Below are 21852 nucleotides of genomic sequence, written 5' to 3'. Positions count from 1 at the left end.
CGCCAGTCCATCGCAGGGCTGACACATAGAGACAGACAACCATTCACGCTCACATTCACACCTACGGGCAATTTTAGAGTCCACAATTAACCTAACCTGCATGTCTTTGGACTGTGGGAGGAAACCGGAGTACCCGGAGAAAACCCACGCTCACACGGGGAGAACATGCAAACTCCACACAGAAGGGTCCCAAGCCGGATTCGAACCTGCAACCCTCTAGCTGTGAGGCGCCAGTGCTAACCACTGCACCACCGTGCAGCCTTATTGGGCTTCATATTGTTGATAATTGTTGTTAAAACACAAATACTTCTATTGGATTTAAACTGTATCATCATCTGATACCTTCTTATATGTGCATCAGTTACTGTTTTAATATGAAATCAATGCCAACTTTACATACATTTAGCATGTTAGCTATTTCAGCATTATGCTCTAGCAGAAGCTAAGCCATGCTAATATTTAGCAATATACTGTATGTTATTAAGAATGCCTACGCTAACATAGGCTATTAATATGAAATCAATGACAAATATTAGTATGGTTTAGCTTCTCCTAGAGCATAATGCTAAATACAGCTAACATGCTAAATGTATGCAAAGTTGGCATTGATTTCCTATTAATAGCCCATGTTAGCGTAGGCATTCTGAATAACATGTATTGCTAAATATCAGCATGTCTTAGCTTGTCCTAGAGCATAATGCTAAATAGCTAACATTCTAAAGCTAAGTGGGCGTAGCTGTGTGAAGCTTCTCGTAGTGTAGTTGTGTGTTTGTACCTGAGGGGGCGCCAGAGAGGCTGAGTCTCCTTTATGATGAGGACTTATTAATTATATTAATTATTATTGAAAATGATATTCATTATTATTATTGATGATGTCACAGTTTGTTGGTAAATCTAGATTTCATGTTCTTATTTTTACTGATGGTTTAACATAAAACAGACTGATTGGTTTAGTTGGTGTTTTTCATGTTTTCACTGGAACCTCCTCAGGTCCATGTCCCGTAAGGTCCTGGTCCTGTCAGGTACAGGTCCCTTCAGGTCCTGGTCCCGGTCCCGTCAGGTCCAGGCCCCGTCAAGTCCAGGTCCTGTCAGGTCCTGGTCCAGTCATGTCCAGGTCCCTTCAGGTCCCGGTCCTGTCAGGTCCCGGTCCCGTCAGGTCCAGGTCCTTTCAGCTCCAGGTCCCGTTAGGTCCAGGTCCAGTCAGGTCTAAGTCCTGTCAGGTCCAGGTCCTGTCAGCAGGTCCAGGTCCAGGTCCTGTCAGGTCCATGTCCAGTCAGGTCTAAGTCCTGTCAGGTCCAGGTCCCGTCAGCAGGTCCAGGTCCAGATCCAGTCAGGTCCAGGTCCCTTCAGGTCCAGGTCCTGTCAGGTCCCGGTCCAGCCATGTCCAGGTCCCTTCAGGTCCAGGTCCCGTCAGTTCCCGGCCCTGTCAGGTCCAGGTCCCTTCAGGTCCAGGTCCCGTCAGCAGGTCCAGGTTCAGTCAAGTCCCGGTCCTGTCAGGTCCAAGTCCCGTCAGGTCCTGGTTCTGTAGAACTGCTCCGGGTCCAGCTCTGGTATGAAGCGTCTCTCTGTGAGGAGAAACAAAGGAAACAAGATGTCCTTTGAATTGTAGATTTGATCATCTGAGGCTCAACTGGCGGAGCTGGACTGGACCGGTACCGGGCTGGACTGGTACCGAATGTGACGGTCCGGGACCAGCGTGGACGGGTCCACATGGTCCAGCGTGTGGAGGCTGGTTCAGCAGACTGCGGACAGAGAGGAGGAGGAGGAGGAGGAGAAGGAGGAGGAAGGTGTGATGCTGCAGCGACTCTCCGCCTCCTCCTTACCCGCGCAGGGAGCGCGCCGCGCGGCTTCAGAGGCGTGACGCGGCCGATCCGCATCTCCAGGATGGCAGGTAGGTCTCCTCTCTGACTGATCCAACATGCCCTGTACCGACGGCCCGGCCCGGCTCGGTTCGGTTCGGCTTCCTCTCAGTGAAAAGCGTGTGTCATGATGCTGATCAGTGCGCGCGGGTCTGATCCGCATCACCGGGGCTCGGTGTCGGTTTAGCGGCGTGGTGGAGGATCCAGCTGCAGAAGGGAGGCGGCTCACAATCAGGCTCGTTAACACGTTAAACCGGCACCATACCGGACCGGACCGGGTAATTAGGGCACGGATGTGCAGCTCTACCCCGGGACGGCGACTGCAGAGCGGGATGAAAGCAGCCGTGATGCCCGGTGTTAGTCCCGGTGGAGAGACGGAGACAGGCCGGGATGTGAGCGGGCTTTCGGTCCGGTAATTGGGTCAGTGGGAGCGCGGACCGAACCGAGCCGAGCCGAGCCAGGCCAGCAGAGGTGTGAGCGGCCTGGTGGAAGCAGAGCAGGAACCAGGCTGAGCAGGGCCAGAACCAAGCTGAGCAGGATTAGAACCAGGCTGAGCAGGGTTAGAACCAGGCTGAACAGGGTTAGAACCAGGCTGAGCAGGATTAGAACCAGGCTGAGCAGGGTTAGAACCAGGCTGAACAGGGTTAGAACCAGGCTGAGCAGGGTTACAACCAAGCTGAGCAGGGTTAGAACCAGGCTGAGCAGGGTTAGAACCAAGCTGAGCAGGATTAGAACCAGGCTGAACAGGGTTAGAACCAGGCTGAGCAGGGTTACAACCAAGCTGAGCAGGGTTAGAACCAGGCTGAGCAGGGTTAGAACCAGGCTGAGCAGGGTTAGAACCAGGCTGAGCAGGGTTAGAACCAGGCTTAGCAGGGTTAGAACCAAGCTGAGCAGGGCTAGAACCAAGCTGAGCAGGGCTAGAACCAGGCTGAACAGGGTTAGAACCAAACTGAGCAGGGTAAGAACCAGGCTGAGCAGGGTTAGAACCAGGCTGAATAGGGCTAGAACCAGGCTGAGCAGGGTTAGAACCAAACTGAACAGGGCTAGAACCAGGCTGAACAGGGCCCGGAGTATTTTTTATTATTTATTATTTTTATACTGCAGTATTTTTATTATTATTGTATTAAAATTATGTAGTTAATAATAATAATATTATTATTATTATTATTATTATTTATAATTCATTATTAGTGTTATTATTGTTGTGTATTCTGCAGGTGTAATACTGTTATACTAATGATTATTAATGAAAACTTTCATAATTGATTAATCAGATTATTGAATAAATCGTTTGATCTATAAAACATTAAATCAGAATGTAAACCAAGTCCAGTTGCTGCTGATTTAACCCTTACTCGTATAAAACATTAAAACATGTTAAAGGTTTTTCAGATGTCCAGAACCCACTGTGATAGTAGTAGTACTAGTAGTATATGATGGTTTTATTGATGACTAATCAGCTGATTGATTGATTATTGGACTACACTGAATCCCCAGAAAGGCTTCAGGTCTGATGAATATAAAATAAGAAACTTAAACAGAACTCAAACAAGCAGCAGTTTATAAAGTTATTAAAAGTAGTTCCACCTTCACCAGCTGACACATTAAAGTGATGAACACATTAAATATCTCAAAAATATTAGTAAAATATCCAAGAAATGTAGGTAAAATATCATGAAAATATTAGTAACATATCATGAAAATATTAATAAAATATCATGAAAATATTAGTAAAATATACAAATATTAGTAAAACATCATACAAATATTAGTTAAACATCATACAAATATTAGTAAAACATCATACAAATATTAGTAAAATATCCCCAAAATATTAGTAAAATATCATGAAAATATTAGTATAATATCTGCAATATTAGTAAAATATCATACAAATATTAGTAAAATATCCCCAAAATATTAGTTACATATCATATAAATATTAGTAAGATATCATGAAAATATTAGTAACATATCATGAAAATGTAAGTAAAATATCATGCAAATATTAGTAAAATATCATACAAATATTGGTAAAATATCATGAAAATATTAGTAAAATATCACAAAAATATTACAAAAATACCATACAAATATTAGTAAAATATCCCCAAAATAATAGTAAAATATTAGTAAAATACTATACAAATATTAGTAAAATATCACAAAAATATTACAAAAATACCATACAAATATTAGTAAAATATCCCCAAAATAATAGTAAAATATTAGTAAAATACTATACAAATATTAGTAAAATATCGCAAAAATATTAGTAAAATACAATACAAATATTAGTAAAATATCATGAAAATATTAGTAAAATATGAAAATATGTGTAAAATATCATACAAATATTAGTAAAATATCCCGAAAATATTAGTAAAATATCAATACAATATATGTAAAATATCATACAAATATTAGTAAAATATCAATACAATATATGTAAAATATCATACAAATATTAGTAAAATAATACAATATATGTAAAATATCATACAAATATTAGTAAAATATCCCGAAAATATTAGTAAAATACCATACAAATATTAGTAAAATATCATGAAAATATTAGTAAAATATCATGAAAATATGTGTAAAATATCATACAAATATTAGTAAAATATCCCGAAAATATTAGTAAAATACCATGCAAATATTAGTAAAATACCATACAAATATTAGTAAAATATCATACATATATTAGTAAAATATCCCAAAAATATTAGTAAAATGCCATACAAATATTAGTAAAATACCATACAAATGTTAATAAGATATCCCCACAATACAGTATTTTAACAAAACTTGAATGATGAAAATATATGACTGTAAAAATAGCCTTTTATTCAAAAGACATAAAATGCAAAACAATGCTGTTCGGCCTTATAGTTCCATTTTTTATGCCATAAGTCCTGTCCTGTCCTCTGTCCTCCTGTCGCCTGTCCTCCGGCAGTCAGTATCAGTCCTTCCTCCTGTCCTCTTTCCTCCTGTCCTCTGCTGATGTCACTCACTGCTGCAGGTAACGTTAGGGCTGGTAGGGGTGGGGGGCTTTGTCTCAGCCAGCTGATCAGTTCACCAGTAAGATACATGACAAACTAACCTAAACATTAGACTATCGAGGATGCGAGGACAGACCAGATTTTACTGCGCATGTGTTGTACCCCAAAGATATGACGCGTACTAAGCCTCCTTCCATAGGCCTTGAACATCAGCAAGAAGAGGCTGAAGCTTTGGCCCCCGGAGCCCGTATGTAAGTTGTACCTATTATGCCCTGATATCGCGATTCAGTTTTCTGTCTCAACGATGCATATCATCAAGTTTTTATATCGCGATATTTCGTGGCACGATATTTCGCCACACCCCTAATAAAAATATTAGTAAAATACCATACAAATATTAGTAAAATATCACAAAAATATTAGTGAAATACCATACAAATATTAGTAAAATACCACAAAAATATTAGTAAAATAAAATACAAATATTAGTAAAATATCGCAAAAATATCATGAAAATATTAGTAAAATATAAGTAAAATATCATGCACATATAAGTGAAATATCTTGAAAATATTAGTAACATATTAGCAAAATATGCCAAAACTATGAGTAAAATATCCCGAAAATATGGGATGTCTCTGATTGTCCTGACGGGTCCTGGTCCCTCTGTTTTATTGTTTATTGAATATTATGGGATGTTTCTGCTGTGGTTCAGGTCCTGACGGGTCCTGGTCTCTCTGTTTTATTGTTTATTGAATATTATGGGATGTTTCTGCTGTGGTCCAGGTCCTCCTGACATGTCCTGAGGTCTGTACTACGAAGCAGGATTTGGCGTTAGCGAGGTAACTTCAGGGTTAACTCTGGGTTTTCTGTCCTACGAAGGTGGTTCACTTCTTACCGGGGTAGAACGCCATGGTAACTGATGCTGAACAGCTAACCTGCTCCGGAGCAGGTTATGTTCCAGATAAGAGATCAACTCGTATAAAAGCACCGCCTACTGACCAATCAGAGCTCAGTGCGCAGATTGTATGATAATATTACACACATACGAAGAAGTTTAAATCATAATCCAGACTGAAAGCAACACAGTTTAAACTGACAGATGCAGGAAGGACAGCTGGATTTATGCTGGGGGTGTTTACCGCTTTGAATTATATTTTTATATATTTTTTTTTTTTACTTGCCCTTGAGTTTGTTTCACACCGCCGGAGAGGGGGACGCAGCTGAAAGAAGGTTTTAAATAGTCATAGACGCCACTATTTAATTAAAGGGTAAAAAGAAGAGTAATCCATTCATCCATTACACTCTTAAAAGCTATTTATATTTAGATGACTTTATCCGACTTTTGAGTTTTCGTTAAATTAACAAGTCTGTTAATTTACGCATTCACACATCGGGAGTTTTTTCTTTTGCCAGCTGTCCTTCCTGTATCTGGCAGCTTCAACTGTGTTACTTTTAGTCTGGATTAAGTGTTTAACTTCTTCGTATTTGTCTAATATAGTTTACTCTTCCTTTGTTAAATGTGCCGCTCTGCCTGTCTGTCTGCACGTTTCCATGTCTGTGATTGATCAGATGCTACAAATACCTCCCTGTTGATGTGAACGCGCTTGTAGCCAGACTGAGAAACCTTGGGTTGATTTACAGAGTTGATAACCACCTTTCGTAGGACCGCTTAGCGTGATCTCGGTTGTTAGGGTTAGTTAAACCAGATAACGAGGAGATATCCTGGGTAAATTGAACTCGCTTCGTAGTACAGGCCTCTGGTCTCTCTGTTTTATTGTTTATTGAATATTATTGGCTGTCTCTGACTGCGTGTCCCTGCTGTGGTCCAGGTCCTCCTGACGGGTCCTGGACTCTCTGTACCAGGATCAGACCAGCGGCCCTTTGAGGACGATGGACCCTGTGATCCCGCCGGGCCCTGGCTCCAGGACCAGGACCAGGATGGACCCCAGAACCTCAGCGTGCAGACGCACACTCGGTGTGATGCTGCTGGTGGCAGGCTCGCTGGTTTCCATGGTGACATCAAGCTCACCTGCTGCAGGTGAATAGTGATCTTTAATGATACTGGTGCTCTGATGAAACATTCCATACAGGTGCATCATGGGAAATGTAGGATCAGTGTTTTTGTAGTAAAAGTCAAGATGCGTCTGTTAGAGACACCGCTGGGATGTAGTGCAGCTGACCTCTGACCTCTGAGATACCTGTAGGAAACAGGAACTTCCTTATAAGGATATATATATATGTGTGTGTGTTAGAGACACATTATATAGATATACATACAGTATATCTCCCTAGCTCTCCATCTCTCCATCCAGAGAGAGTATTTGAGGGCGTCTCCTCCTGAATACCAATGACACGTCTCCGTTCAGCACGTGATGCTGCCGCAAAGCACACCGTCACCATGGCGTCACCACGGCAACAAAGCCGGAGGCGGATGAGAGGGACCCAGTCAAGGCTGAGAGCAGGGGGGGGGGTTCCATTAAAGAGACAGCAGCAGTTCCAGAAAGACGTTGCTGTGTTTGAATTAATCTAACAATCTAAACTAGTAACACCATTAAAACACAACATTCATAATTAAAACATCACCTTTCTGTTTCTTCTTCTACTCTTCATCTACTGAAGAAGATCAAACATCAGAACTGAAAGGACCAGTTAACCATTTAGTGAAATCTTCTTCCTGTCGGAGAGTTAGGTGTTCAGATTGATACCACTCAGGACTGGTGTCACAGGGGGAAACTGTTAGCTTAGCTTAGCATTAAGACTAGAGATGGGGGTAAACTGTTAGCTTAGCTTAGCATTAAGACTAGAGATGGGGGGAAACTGTTAGCTTAGCTTAGCATTAAGACTAGAGATGGGGGGAAACTGTTAGCTTAGCTTAGCATTAAGACTAGAGATGGGGAGAAACTTAGCTTAGCTTAGCATAAAGACTGGAGATGGGGGGAAACTGTTAGCTTAGCTTAGCATAAAGACTGGAAACGGGGAAAGGACCCTTAGTTTTGGTCAGACTCCTTAGTTTTGGTCAGACCCCTTAGTTTTGGTTAGGACCCTTCGTTTTCGTAAGGACCCTCAGTTTTGGTCAGGACCCTTAGTTTTGGTTGGGACCCTTAGTTTTCGTCAGGACCCTTAGTTCTGGTCAGACCCCTTAGTTTTGGTCAGACCCCTTAGTTTTGGTCAGACCCCTTAGTTTTGATCAGACCCCTTAGTTTTGATCAGGACTCTTAGTTTTGGTCAGACCCCTTAGTTTTGATCAGACCCCTTAGTTTTGATCAGGACTCTTAGTTTTGGTCAGGATCCTTAGTTTTGGTCAGGATCCTTAGTTTTGGTCCGGGTCCACAGTTAAAGTTGGGATATTTTGTCCTTTTGTCTCTCAGGTGTGCTGGACTTCAACAGGACGGCGGAGTCTCTGTCACATCCTTCATCACCCTCCTCCTCTTCCTCCTCCCCGCCCAGACCCCCATCCCCCAGCCCCCCGGCCCTCAGCCCCCCGGTCCCCAGATCCCCGGCTCCCAGACCCCCGGCCCCCAGCCCGCTCTCACACTCTGGTTATCATCGCAACAGCGGTGGCGCAGGCTCGGCGGAGGACTCAGACTCTGGTGCTCAGGGGATCCACCTCCTGCTGAGACCTCCAGACATCCTGTCCCCTAGCCTCCCTCCACCCCTGCCCCCACACACCCAGCCCACCCTCACCCCTCCTCCCCCCTGGGAGCAGGGCCCCTCCCTGGAGGAGGCCTGGGGCTCCGGAGACTACCTGGAGACTCTGTCCTTCATGGTGCCTGACGGCGAGGAGCTGGCCTTGGCCACGCCACTACCCAACCACCCCTACGACGAGGACATCGGAGGGGACTGGGTCTCCTACGACACCGCCTTCCCCGCCCGTCCCACCGTCCCCCTCTCTTCCCGCCTACCTATCTCACCCTCCTCCTCCACCCCCAGCATCCCGCTGCATACCCGCCCCACCCATCCAGATGTCTTCCCCAACTGGGACGAGGACTACGACCTGGAGGACCTGATGCCCCTGGAGCCGACGGAGCTGCTGCTGCCAGACATGAACAGCATGGAGTACTACACCAACCTGCTGGCCCGGGAGAAGGAGAGGGGGAGAGACCAGGACCGGATCAACCGGACCGACTCCAAACCCCCCATCACTCCCACAACAACCCAAACCCACCGTCCCCATTCGTCTTCATCCCCGTCCCCGAGCCCTGGTCCTCCTCCAGGACAGGAGCCCAAGCATCCCCTGGAGGGGCCCACCCCTCCCCTCACCCTTTCACCTACTCTCACAGGTGAGGAGACGCCACCTCCACTGTCAACCACCTTCAGAACTGCTTCTCCTCCAAAACCCAAAGACCATGTCCCAACCCCAGGCAGACACCCTCCTCGCCCCCCTTCCAACACCACCGGCCGGGTTCCTCCCCCTCCCCCACTGGGACCGCCCACCCGCCCCGACAGACCGGAGAGGCCTCCAGTGGTCACAGAGAAGCCAGTTAAAGCTCCGCCCACCAGGACCACCACCAAGGCGACAACCACAACCACCGCCATCACCACCACCACCCAGAACACTGCCATCAGCCTGACCAGAGCCCCCCCGGTCACTACACCTAGAGTGGCCCAGACCCCGCCCATCAGACAGTACCTGTGTAACGTCAGCAAGCCGGAGATGTACCTGGTCAGAGTAGGTGAGTAGGTCATGTGACACGGAGACCAGGTCCTGGTGTGTCATCAGAACCGGTCCGTCGGCTGATCTGGATCTGTTTATCTCCTGCAGTCAGTTCCAAAGGTTCGTCAGCCGGATTCACTCAAGTCAGAGATCTTCTGAAGAGAGACTTCAACCGCTCGGTGGAGCTGCAGGTACAAACACCACCTCCTTCACCACCAACACCACCTCCCTCAGCAGGTTCCGCTGGGACTTAGTGAGGGAATTACATTATTTTACTGGAAGGACTCTAGTTTACTTTATTTTCACTTTACTTTATGTTACATAACATTATGTCACGTCATTCAAATAATTGAAGAAAAGTTTATAATCTGTAGTTTGAACTTCATTACTGACTAATTATTCTCACCTGTCAGGCTGAGCCTTAATTAACGGTGTACCTGCTTCAGACACCTTGAACTCACCTGGTTGATGTCAAATGAATGACAGCTGTCTGTCATCTCTCTGCTGCCTCATCAGTTCCTGAGAACGCCGTCCAGTTTCGCCTTCCGTGTCGTATCAGGACCGTTGATCTTCACCGCCATATCTGTCATCAATGCCCTGCGCCAACCACCACGCAGCTCCGGCCCCGTTCCCACCGTTTCAGCGCTCTACACTGTACCGGACCTCAGGTACCAGATCCACTTCGTGCTGCAGTTCGTCCCTGACCACGTCGACGTCAGAGTCTGTAACTTCAGCGAACGGGTCGAGAGAGGGCTGATGATGGCGTACGCCGAGACACGGAGACGATCTCATGAGGCAGGAAACGTCACCGTACAGGTGAGTCTGTTACCTGTTTATAGTTAACATCATCGTACAGGTGAGTCCGTTACCTGTTTATAGTTAACGTCACCGTACAGGTGAGTCTGGAAAAAAAACACACCCAGGTTGCCACTAATCACGGTCAGAAACACCAGTGAAATACACTGGTTGATCGGGAAAAAAAACACCCAGGTCGTGGCTAAAAGCGGTCAAAAACACTGGATAAATACACAGATGAAATACACTAGTTGACGGGGAAAAAAACACCCAGGTCGTGGCTTATCTCGGTCAAAAACACTGGTGAAAGACACTGGTGAAATACACCGGTTGACAGGGAAAAAAACACACCCAGGTCGTGGCTAATCGCGGTCAGAAACACTGGTGAAATACACCGGTTGGCGGGGAAAAAAACACACCCAGGAGGTGGTTAATCGCGGTCAGAAAGACCGGTAAAATACACTTAGCGGATGTAATTTAGTTTTTACTAGTTTTTACATGTGATCAGCTTCACAATGAATGAATCAGTCTGTTGAGCTTCAGCATCTGTATATCTGTGTCTTCTCCAGCTGTTGAACATCAGCATGTCCGTGACCCGGCCGCCAGCAGGGCAGAAGGTTTCCGTCGACGTCACCTTTGCGGTGCGTGATGGGCGGGACTACCTACTGGGGTCAGAGGTCAGCGAACACCTGAGGAAGCTCAGCCTGGTTGAGTTCAGCTTCTACGTCGGATTTCCTGTCCAGCAGAACGCAGAACGTACGACCCAATCACACGTTAATAATGGCAGAATTTATTAAATACATGAAATGTATACTGTAAATGTGTTAAATGTGTTGACAGCGTTCCACTACCCTGAGCTGAACACGTCACACCACCTGCGCTCCACCTGGGTCCGTACAGGTGAGAACACGATCCAGTCCACTTCTATGTTTAGTGTGAAACCATGAAGGTGGTCTGGGTTTGGGTGGTCTACTTTATGAGACAGATATCTGAAGTGTTTTTATATGAAACCATACAGGTAGTCTGGGTTGGGGTGGTCTACTTTATGAGACAGATACCTGAAGTGTTTTATATGAAACCATGCAGGTAGTCTGGGTTTGGGTGGTCTACTTTATGAGACAGATATCTGAGGTGTTTTGTGGTTTCAGTGCTGTTGGGAGTCCAGGAGCAGCTGGTGGCTGAGAGGAGTTTTAAAGCTCGTCTGGAGAGACGTCTGGCTCTGCTGCTAGAGGAGGGACTGCAGGCGTCCAACAGGAGGCGCTTGAGGAGAGCTACTGCTGTGGGCAACAACAGTCTGCAGGTATGGACACCTCAGACAGGTATATACACATGAGTGGACAAACATGCTGCTTTATGCAAATGTATGTATATAACCTGTTGTGTCCCAGGTGGTGCGGGTGTCGAGGCTGTCGGGGGCGGAGCGTCCCCTAGAGGTCTTCTATTTCGTGGAGGGTCCAGGTGGTGAGCGTATACCTGCCGAGGCGATGGCGGTCACGCTGAACCGCCTGGACCTTCAGAGAGCCGCCATCGTCCTTGGACACCGAGTCCAGAGACCCATCGCCCAACGTGAGTCAAGACCTGAAGCTCACCTGTCCTTCACCTGTCTCTCACCTGTCTCTCACCTGTCACTCACCTGTCACTCACCTGTCTCCAGCTGTGGAGACCCTGTCCGTCCCCCCAGCGGAGACTCAGAGCAGCAGCATCTGGCTGATTGTCGGCGTGGTCGTCCCCGTCCTGCTGGCCGTCTTTATCATCATCATCCTCTACTGGAAGCTGTGCGGCTCAGAGAAGCTTGAGTTCCAGCCGGACGCCATCAACACCATCCAGCAGAGGCAGAAGGTCAGAGGTCAACAGGAAGTGGTTAAGTCTTTCCTGTCGTCCACGCTAACAGCTTATCATGTCTCCTCTCCCAGCTTCAGGCTCCCAGCGTGAAAGGCTTCGACTTTGCGAAGCTCCACCTCGGTCAGCACAGCAAAGATGACATCATGGTGATCCAGGAGCCCGGCCCGCTGCCCGCCCCCGTCAAAGAGGCCACGCCCTCCGACGGCGGAGACCTCAACACCCCCAAATCTAAAGGGTCGTCCACCAAGGCGACTCGGAACAGTCGCCGCAGGGGCAGGTCAGACGCACAACTTTAGATTTCTATATCGGTCTGTAAAAATGACCTTTCTACAAATATACTGTAAGTTTAAAAAAATATGGATGGATGGAGGGATGGATGGATGATAACCTTAACCTCCTGTCTCTGGTGTTTCAGACTCAGCCCGTCAGACGGCGACTCGTTGGGCAGCGACCAATCGAGCGGCAGAGAATCGGCAGAAGAAAGCACTCGACCTGTGGCCACGCCCAGTGAGGGGAAACACCACAGGAAGACGCCCAAAAATGGTCAGAGACATTGTGACATCATCACCATCATCATCAATAAGGAAAATTAAGCTGTTGTGTTATTATGAAATGATTATAAAAGATCATTTGTTTTTTCTTTTTAATGCTTCTGGACTGAAGGGAGGAACAAGATGGGTCCGTTTCTACCTTCATTTCCTCTAATCAATATCTTTAATCTCTATAATCTTTATGTCAGATATCTCATATATCTGTTGTATTATTTCCTGTGTGGCTCCATCAGGCAGCGGTCCAGACGAGCTTCTCTCCTCGTCTTCCATTTTCGATCACGTCGACCGTTTGTCTCGCGGCTCGTCCGACGGCACGCGTCGTCAGGCCAACAAGGTGCAGCTGATCGCCATGCAGCCGCGACCGAGCCCGCCACAGCCGCACGCCCCGTCCCATCTGAGCCCCACCCTCACCGAGAAGGTCAGCACGGAGGTGAGACGGCCACGAAAAACAATCACGCCCCCTTTCAGTTCGCCATTTAAAACCGGTCTGACATCATCACCGGTGCTCCTGCAGGTGGCACTGAGACACAAGTCTGAGATCGAGCATCACAGGAACAAACTTCGGCAGCGCGCCAAGAGGCGGGGTCAGTGTGAGTTTCCCTCCATGGATGACATCATGGACGCCTTCGGAGACGGACCGGTGCAGAGCGAGGTGGCACAGCGTCTCTATAGCTCCGCCCACGACCACATGGACTGCATCCTGCAGGCTGACGGCCACTCACCCCCCACGCCCACAGACTCCAGGAGGAGGTCAGACTGACGCTCTTCATGTAGTGTTAACTCAACTCATAATGTTTATTTTTATTATTCACTATATCAACAGACACTACAGGATCAATAGTATAATACAAAAATTATATAAGTTAGCATTAGATAATGCCTCATTTAAATATTTAAACATAACATTTTTAGAAAACTTGTAACACAAAAAACAATTGTCTTGATGTCAGTAATGAACTGGGAAGTTTCATTGTGGTATCTATTAGTTAAACCTGTAGTGTCTTCCTTTAATTCATAAACTGTGGTCTGTAAAGGAAAACCTCTTTTATTATTTTAGTAAAACTGTGTCTAAATATGAGCCTGAGCTTCTTATTATGATATTAATGATATATATTTGTATCTGAGGAGATGGTGTAACCAGATTCACCATGAAACACATTTTCTATTGTGTCTTTGTCCAGAGGGAGGCGGTCCCCTCGGGCTCGGCGGGCTCAGCCAGGACCTGGAAGTCTCCCTGATACAGACCGAGACCGGTTGCTCACCGATCACAGCGCCACCTACAGGAAGTACCCGGGACTCAACAACGTGGCCTACATGGTGAGACAGACATGCCAGACAGGTTTAACCAGTTAGCAATACTCTGGATCTACTGGAAGCTTTGGGATTTTATTCTAATCTGACATCCGTTGAATGTGGAGTTCCACAGGGTGGCGTTCTGGTTAATCTTTTCTTTGTATTATATATTAATGATATCCGTTCCTCGATACATAGCATTGACTCTCAGAACAAACTTTACAGGTCTTACCCCACTAGTGGTGAGGAGCTAAAAACAGAACCATTGTCTCTCCATTTTTACTAGTTAGGCTGTAGAGTTTTAGTCTGCTGTGAGTGAAGCAGGCCTAACCTTATTATTTGACCTAGCCATGACATCTTGGACCAACATTAACTTTTTGCACATTATAAACAACTTTAAGTTAATTTTAGTGGTCAGGAGGTCATCAAAAGCAGACGGTATTGAAGTAGAGGACTAGTCTGAGGTAGCATTGACAGATACAAGAGAGTATCATCAGCATAAAGATATACATTATAGAGCTGAGAGTGAAAATAAATATTATCTACATGTAAATAACAGAGGACAGAGTATTGATCCGTGTGGAACACCTTTATTAATAGTCACATTTGACTGAACACCTACTCTTTATTCTCTCCTTCCTCTCTTCCATAGTCGGACCCTGACCTGCCCCCGGACCACGGCAGCCCCTCCCCTACCGACGAGGTGTTTGACTCAGCCCCGGCCCCGCCCCCCTATATGCCCCCCCAGCCCTCCATCGAGGAGGCACGGCAGCAGATGCACTCCCTTCTGGATGATGCCTTCGCCCTGGTGTCACCGTCCTCGCAGGGCAGCGCCGGGGTGAGTGGGGTAAGCCCCGCCCTGCCCAGCCCCTCCCCCCAGGCCCGCCCCACAGGCAGGCAATGGGGCTCTTACCCAGCTGCCCCCTCTCACAGCCCCTTCTCTGCTGTGAGTGTGTCGCCCTGCAGCTGAGGCCATTTTCAGTCCGACATGACTCCATGTTCAGTTTTCATTTTCTTCTTCTCTCCGTCTTTCTGCAGAGATACGCAGAGCTGGGAATGTCTCCAACATCAGTCCAGGGCCTGCTGCAGAGGTCAGTACACTTAAAACCAGGTCCAGGTCTGTAATCAGGATCTGAACCAGCACTGATTCTGTGTTTTATACAGGCAGGGCCTAAACTCAGGAGGGTATGTTTCTACTGGAGACCAGCTGCAGGAGTCGGTTTACTCCAGCAGGGGGCCGTATGAGGACCCCCCCTCCTCGTCCAGACCACGACCTGTAGGGGGCAGCACAGGTATAGTCATCTGTATTGCTGTCTTTGAACACTGCTGTCATTCAGCCGTTCCGCCTCCTACACTGAAATGGGTCGATTGGGGCTTACGTTTGTTGAATCTGTTACATTTGTTGACCCAGGTGCGCAGCTCCACCACTTGACCCAGGTGGGTTTGTCCAGTCAGATTGGTGCGTACCCTGGGGTGGGTCGCAGCATGTCTGGTCCCACTGGCTCCAGCTGGAACCACCAGCACTCAGACCAGGACCTGTCCAGACCAGGAGCCAGCAGAGAGAGTGTGAGTCCGTTGTGAGGAGTAGCAAAATCGAACCAAACTTGGCCAACAACAACAAATGATCACTGTCATCAGTTTCATTTCATGTCTTTTATCTGGATTTATTTTCTGGTCTTGGCCTCCCCCTCTGTCCTCCTCTCCCTTCTCCCTATAGGTGCTGTCGTTTCCCGAGTTCTCCTCTTCCTCTGTTTTCCAGATGCCCAGCTCCTCGTTGCGGGACCCATCGGCTCCACCTCTCCTCCTGACCTCACCGACTCCAGAGTACCCACCAGAGGACGCCTCACCCTCCGCCCACACTTCCGCCTCTCTTATAAAGGCTATCAGGGAGGAACTGCGACGTCTGGCCCAGAAACAGGCTGCAGTGACCAGCTACCCTTAGACTGGTCTGGATCTGTTTGGATCAGGACTCAACTGGTTTCAACCATTATTGTTTTAAACCACTCAGAGCCTGTAAAGACTGGATTAAAACCCTAAAACTAACTGATCCACACTCTGGACTCTCTTGAGCTAATCTACGTCTGTGCCACTAAACCCAAAATGACACTGGACCACGATCCACGTCTGAAAAAAAAAAGACAGTGTCTCCTGACTGAAAGACCTCCGGTACTTTACAGGGTTCCGTCTGTCTGTCCTTCATCCTTCAGCTCAGTGTTTCATTAGACATTAGAGTTTAACTCTTCACGTTTCCACTGAAGTGCTTCCTGGAGTGGATCTATTGATTATCATCCTTCCTGAACTTCTGGAGTGGATCATACTTTTTGAACTTTTGGAGCAGCAATTCATTCCTAAAGTCCGGGGTGGATCATCCCTCTCAACCCTCTGGAGGGGATTGTCCCTCCTGACCTTCAAAGGTGGATCGTCCCTTATGGACTTCTGAAGTGGATAGTCTCTCCTGATCTTCTGGACTGGATTGTTTCTCCTGATCTTCCCAGAGTGGATGGTTTCTCCTGAACCTCTGGAGCAGATCGTCCCAGGGGATCTTCCCCCCCTGACCCACTGGAGGGAAGGTGTCTCCTGATCTTCAAGAGTAGATCGTCTCATGGAATTCTGCAGGGGATGCTCCCCTCTGGACTTCTGAAGTGGATCCTCCCCCCTAATGGTCTGGAATGGAACGTCCTTCCTTACCTTCTGGAGTGGATTTTCCCTTCCTGATCTTCAGGGGCATTTCATCCATCCTGGAGTTTTGGAGGGGTTCGTCCCTGTTGAACTTTTGGAGCACATCGTGCCCACTGACTTTCTGGAGGGCAATTTATTCCCTGAAAATCTGGAGTGAATCATCTCTCCTTACCCTCTAGAATGAATGATCCTTCCTGGAGTTCTGCAGGGAATGCTCCCTTCTGGACTTCTGAAGTGGATAGTGCCTCCTAAACTGATGTCCCTAATGGCCTGGAGTGGAACGTCCTTCCTGACCTTATGTACTGGATCGTCTCTCCTGACCTTCTCAGACTGAATGGTCCCTCCTGACCCTCTAGGGCAGATCGTCCCAGAAGATCGTCCCTCCCGACCCACTGGAGGGAAGGTTCCTCCTGGATCTGTTGAGCAGATCGTCCCAGAAAATCGTCCCTCCCGACCCACTGGAGGGAAGGTCCCTCCTGGATCTCTGGAGCAGAACGTCTCAGAAGATCGTCCCTCCTGACCCACTGGAGGGAAGGTCCCTTCTGACCTACCGGGGCAGATCACCCTTCCTGTAGTTCTGGAGTGGATCTTCCCTTTTGAACTCCAGAAGCGACTTGTTCCTTCTGATAGTCTGGATGGGTTGTCCTTCCCGAACTTCTGGAATAGATAGTTGCTCCTGACCTTCCAAGTGGATGGTCCCTCCTGATTTTCTGGACTAAATCATCCCTCCTGAAGTTCTTAAGTCGATTGTCCCTCTGGACCTTCTGTGGTGCTAACCGTCAGCCTCATCCCATCTCATGACCACTTATTGCCTTCCACACTTCCATCAACCACGGGGATCAGGTCTCCTTTCATAAACCATATCAATGAGGTCTTTGCACTGTCGACAGCTGGAGGTGGCGTACAGTCCCTACGGCAAGGGGACACAAAACAGGAAAAAAAGTATATATAAATATCTATAAGAATTAATATGAATATCTGTAAAGAGATAGAATCCCAATGAGCACAATATCAATGTAAGAGTTATTATTGGAGTATTGAGATGTTACTTATTTTTTATTGCTTATATATGAAAGTATACTTTAAATATTTAATTTTGATGAAAAAAAGACCAAACTACTGTTCTATGGTTGTATTATTCTTGTGTTTGAGCTCGCTGTAGATTTTGAGCCGGCGCTTGTTTCTCTGTGGAAACGTTGCTTAGCGTAGCTGCTCGCTCGTGTGTTCATGTATCGGTGGCAACGGAAAAAATCGCGCTAATGCATTGCTTTGATATCAAGTTTTTTCATCGCTGATTTGTTGCATCCATCAGTCTGTGGGCAGAAAATTATAGATGAGATTATCACATGACAGGTGGGTAAAAAATGTTTCTGTACGGGGGCAGAGATGGAAAACCAGTCATTCATCACAACCAGAAACTAAAGCTAACAGGTACACATCAACCCCCCCCCCCCACAAACTATTAGCAACCCTTTCTCTCCACCTCTGAAACGCTTCGCCGTTATTGTACGACTCTCTTTTTGACTGACATTACTGAAGGATAGTTAACTATAGGCATCCAAAGATTTATACGCCCACAATTTATCTTTACAGCGCTGCCGTTGGCCAGGTCGGACAGCTGGCTACTTAGCTAGCTTAGCTTGCTAATTCCACCATACTGTCATGCAACACAGAAAATGAGGCGAACAAAGTTGTCCCTCATCTGGCGATAGCACTGTGCTTTCCTACGCTGTGACAAGAGTGTGTGGATGAAGCATTAAGTTGTTAAATTTGATTCATTTAGCAACTGGTTAGTTAGGTAGCTACCATGCTAATTCCACCATGCTACAGAAAATTCAATTCAATTCAATTTATTTTTATATGGCGTCAAATCATAACAGAAGTTATCTCGAGACGCTTTATATATAGAGCAGGTCTTAGACCGTACACCATAGTTTAGAGACCCAACAGAGATCCACCAAGCGCGCTGTGGCCAGGAAAAACTCCCCGTTTAGCGGGAAGAAACCTGGAGCAGAAGAAAATGAGCCCAACAACTTCACCAGGAGGAGAGCAGGCGTTAGTTAGCTAGCCTGTCAGTCTCCGGACAAGCTAGCTAGCTAACTAGCCAGTTCCAGAGACAGACAATCTAGCTAGCTAGCCGTCTACGTAGGGGTCGGCTAATCTGGTCCCACTTTCTGGTACATGCTGAAAATCAAACATTTTTACTGGATTATTTAGAGATTTTCCAAAGTAAAAGTCCCTCGAAGTGTATGATTCAACTTTTTCCCATGGTCTAGTGTTAAAAAAGTTAACAACAATCACAATAAATCAGAATATCGAATGGCAAAACTCAAAAATCGCAATACATATTGAATCGATAGGTGTATCGTCCTAGTCCTAACTTTTAACTGTCTAATTCTGCAGATTTTAACAAACTAATTAAATAAATTGTGATAAAATGATGCTGAATGACTGGTTGGCTGTTTTCTCCGTAGTGTTGTGAAGAAGTCGGTCGCTCGTATAATCCGGTTTTGGTACGACAGCGTTTGTTCGTCAGCATGTTTGACTTAGTTTGAGGCTTCAGCTACTCGTGATGTTCCAGTTAATGTTCAGCATGCTGCTAAAAGATGTTTAAAACTAAGTTTATAAAGTGAAGAGTTATTCCACATCGAGTTCAGAGTGAGCAAAGAGCGTCACAGTGCCATAAAACCATCATTCATCCAAACACAGTAGGAAAAAAATACATCCTTTGTTTTGTTTTGCATTTGCAAAATCTATTTTTAAATCTAAGATGGTTGCAGTAAACCGTGTATAAATGAAAGTGGATATGGTGTTGAATAGAAAACATGATATATAGAACATATTTTATGTGTGATTGCTCTGCTGAACTGACTCAAAGATCAGTGCCAACACATCTGTCACGGACCAGAACCGACTGGAGACTCTCTGATTGGCTCTAGCACCTGTCCGTCAAGCTGTATGACTTGGCCCCGCCCACAGGATCACATGGTGCTAACCCAACGACTCCAGGTGTGTCTGAAACTCTTCACACACTAACATTCAGAGAGGAGATCAGACTCTGGATTCAACCTGCCGCTCTGCAGGTTTCACTAACGTCTCCTGAATGTTTCCTTCAGTGTTTTCTAGAGTTTCTGTGTTTTCTAGATCTGTGATCCTCAGTGAGAATCCAGCAGACGAGCAGCCGCCGCCGCGCTGTGGAGGTTCACTCACAGCAAAACTACTGATTCACTAAAACTACTGATTCACTAACATGATCTGGATCCAGATATCTGATCTGATCAACAAAACTACAGATTCACTAACATGCACAGATTCATCTTCTGCATGCAAGATATCAACTTTTTAAGTTCAAAATATCACAAGATAGTAACTGGTGGGCACAAGTGACATATTCTTGTACAAACTTCCACAAACGAGATAAAAATCCTGCCCTTTGTGCATAAAATGAAAAATCTCATCTGCCGGGGTTTCCTTTAGCGTCTGATCTGGATCTAGATACCTGATCTGGATTTAGATACCTGATCTGGATCTAGATATCTGATCTAGATCAGCCGATCTGAACTCACTATTAACCTGAGAACTAATTGATGTGTTTTCAGGTCTTCACTCTTCAGATAGTCTGAATCGTTAGTTTTGTCGTGACTGAACTTCCGTACAGGTTTTGCTCTGAGTCGAACCACATTCCTGTTGTTCCTGTCTGGACTCTGTTCCAGCAGGCAGCCTCACTGAGTTCAGACCTGGACCAGGTGAGTCCACATCAGCCCAGCTGTGATCCAGGTGTGATCCAGCTGTGATACCAGGTGTAGCTCAGTGAAGCTGCAGCGTGGAAACGGAGGCCGAAGGATGAGTTGTTTTACTGTCAGTCGGTGACGTGGATCACTGCCAGCAGTCTCACCTGTTCAACAGTCTCACCAGGTGAGTGTCAACTGACCTGACGGAGTCACATGACAGGACTCCGTGTGCTGTTTCAAGTCTCAACGATTGTGTTAACCAACATTAAAGAGTTGTGTTCAAATTCAAACCAGCAGCTTGTTTATTATCATTTATTATCATATAATATCATTTATTTTTCTTCTCAAGTTTAAAAAGTACAGAGATTAAAATCATCTTTTAGACATTAATTTAAAACAACTAGTTATATTAATAATCCTTCTAATCCCCAAAACAGAGAAAACCCAAACAATAAAGTTTATATGGAAACACAATTCTGACAGAAAATATAAAAAAAGAAAAGCTTCATATTTAGGATGTTTAGTCAAAGAATGAGTCAAAATTTTGACCTAATAAATCAAAATTACATTATGTATTACAGGATATCGGGACCACCGAGATTTTGAGAATAAAGTCAATTGTTTTTAAGAGTATAAAGTCATAATATTTCTAGAATAAATTCATAATATTTCTAGAAAAAATAATATTTAGAATAGAAAGCTTTATTGTCATATTAAATACAACGAGATTCACAGTTGCCACTTCTGGTCAGTGCTTTAAAACAAATACTTGACAAGACTAAACGAGGCAGGTAAAACACAACAGGTAAAACACATACAGTTATAAAGCAAATAAAACAGGTAAATGTAATAAATAAATATAAACAGGTATTACACTTGAGGAAAAAAATATGTAAACGGAGGTAATTGCACTTGTACAATAGGTAGGGTAGATGTAAAAAATAAAATGTAAACAAAGGTAGTTGCACTTGAGGTATATATTGCATCAAATGATATATTGCACAGTCAAATGTATTTCACAGTCAGTGTATTAATATTGCACAGATTTATTGTTTGTTCAGTGTCCGTATGGCCTAGGGGAAAAAACTTTACGAGTCTGGAGTAGCGGGCTTTCATTGACCTGTAGCGCCTGCCAGAGGGCAGCAGGTCAAACAGGTGATGAGCTGGGTTGAAGGAGACCCTGAGAATAGTTGTGGACCTACTCAGGCAGCGGGAGCTGGAGATCTCTTCCAGGGAGGGCAGAGGGCAGTCAATAACCCTCTGGGCTGTGTCTATGATGGCTATAATAAAGTCATAATACTTCTAGAATAAAGTCATAATATTTCTATAATAAAATCATAATATTTCTTCAATAAAATAATATTTCTAGAATAAAGTAATATTTCTAGAATAGTCATATTTCTAGAATAAATTCATAATATTTCTAGAGTAAAGTCGAAA

At 45.5% G+C, this 21852-nt stretch overlaps 1 protein-coding gene across 4 annotated transcripts; it reads left to right on the top strand.

Annotated features, from left to right (window-relative positions):
• Positions 1-301: 301 nt before the first annotated feature.
• Positions 302-20702, top strand: LOC141761645 (UPF0606 protein KIAA1549). 4 transcript variants are annotated; one of them, XM_074625121.1, is made up of 21 exons: positions 302-1891; positions 6697-6905; positions 8236-9540; positions 9630-9712; positions 10038-10337; positions 10886-11072; positions 11157-11216; positions 11465-11616; positions 11705-11882; positions 11971-12155; positions 12230-12435; positions 12574-12701; positions 12822-12836; positions 12943-13139; positions 13224-13459; positions 13891-14026; positions 14655-14840; positions 15041-15093; positions 15167-15294; positions 15414-15568; positions 15720-20702. In XM_074625121.1, exons 2-21 carry the CDS (start codon positions 6758-6760, stop codon positions 15942-15944), a joined length of 4263 nt encoding a protein of 1420 aa, XP_074481222.1. In that variant the 5' UTR covers positions 302-1891; positions 6697-6757; the 3' UTR covers positions 15945-20702. The 4 variants fall into 4 exon arrangements, with proteins under 4 accessions (XP_074481222.1, XP_074481221.1, XP_074481218.1 ...); XM_074625120.1 differs by having other exon boundaries at positions 14655-14849; XM_074625117.1 differs by having other exon boundaries at positions 14655-14948.
• The last annotated feature ends 1150 nt before the right edge of the window (positions 20703-21852 follow it).

Source organism: Sebastes fasciatus, chromosome 23 (genome assembly GCF_043250625.1).
Source record: "Sebastes fasciatus isolate fSebFas1 chromosome 23, fSebFas1.pri, whole genome shotgun sequence".
In the NCBI taxonomy this organism is placed as follows: Eukaryota; Metazoa; Chordata; class Actinopteri; order Perciformes; family Sebastidae; genus Sebastes; species Sebastes fasciatus.
The sequence above is the reverse complement of the archived record's forward strand: the minus strand, read 5'-3'. Positions and strand labels throughout refer to the sequence as shown.

Bases quoted from the DNA above. Each gene is read 5' to 3' on its own strand.
- LOC141761645 (XM_074625117.1), top strand. From the start codon at position 6,758: ATGGACCCTGTGATCCCGCCGGGCCCTGGCTCCAGGACCAGGACCAGG. The intron at 9,713-10,037 runs GTACAAACACCA...CTGCCTCATCAG, and splicing joins ACCGCTCGGTGGAGCTGCAG to TTCCTGAGAACGCCGTCCAG. The intron at 12,436-12,573 runs GTCAGACGCACA...CTGGTGTTTCAG, and splicing joins AACAGTCGCCGCAGGGGCAG to ACTCAGCCCGTCAGACGGCG.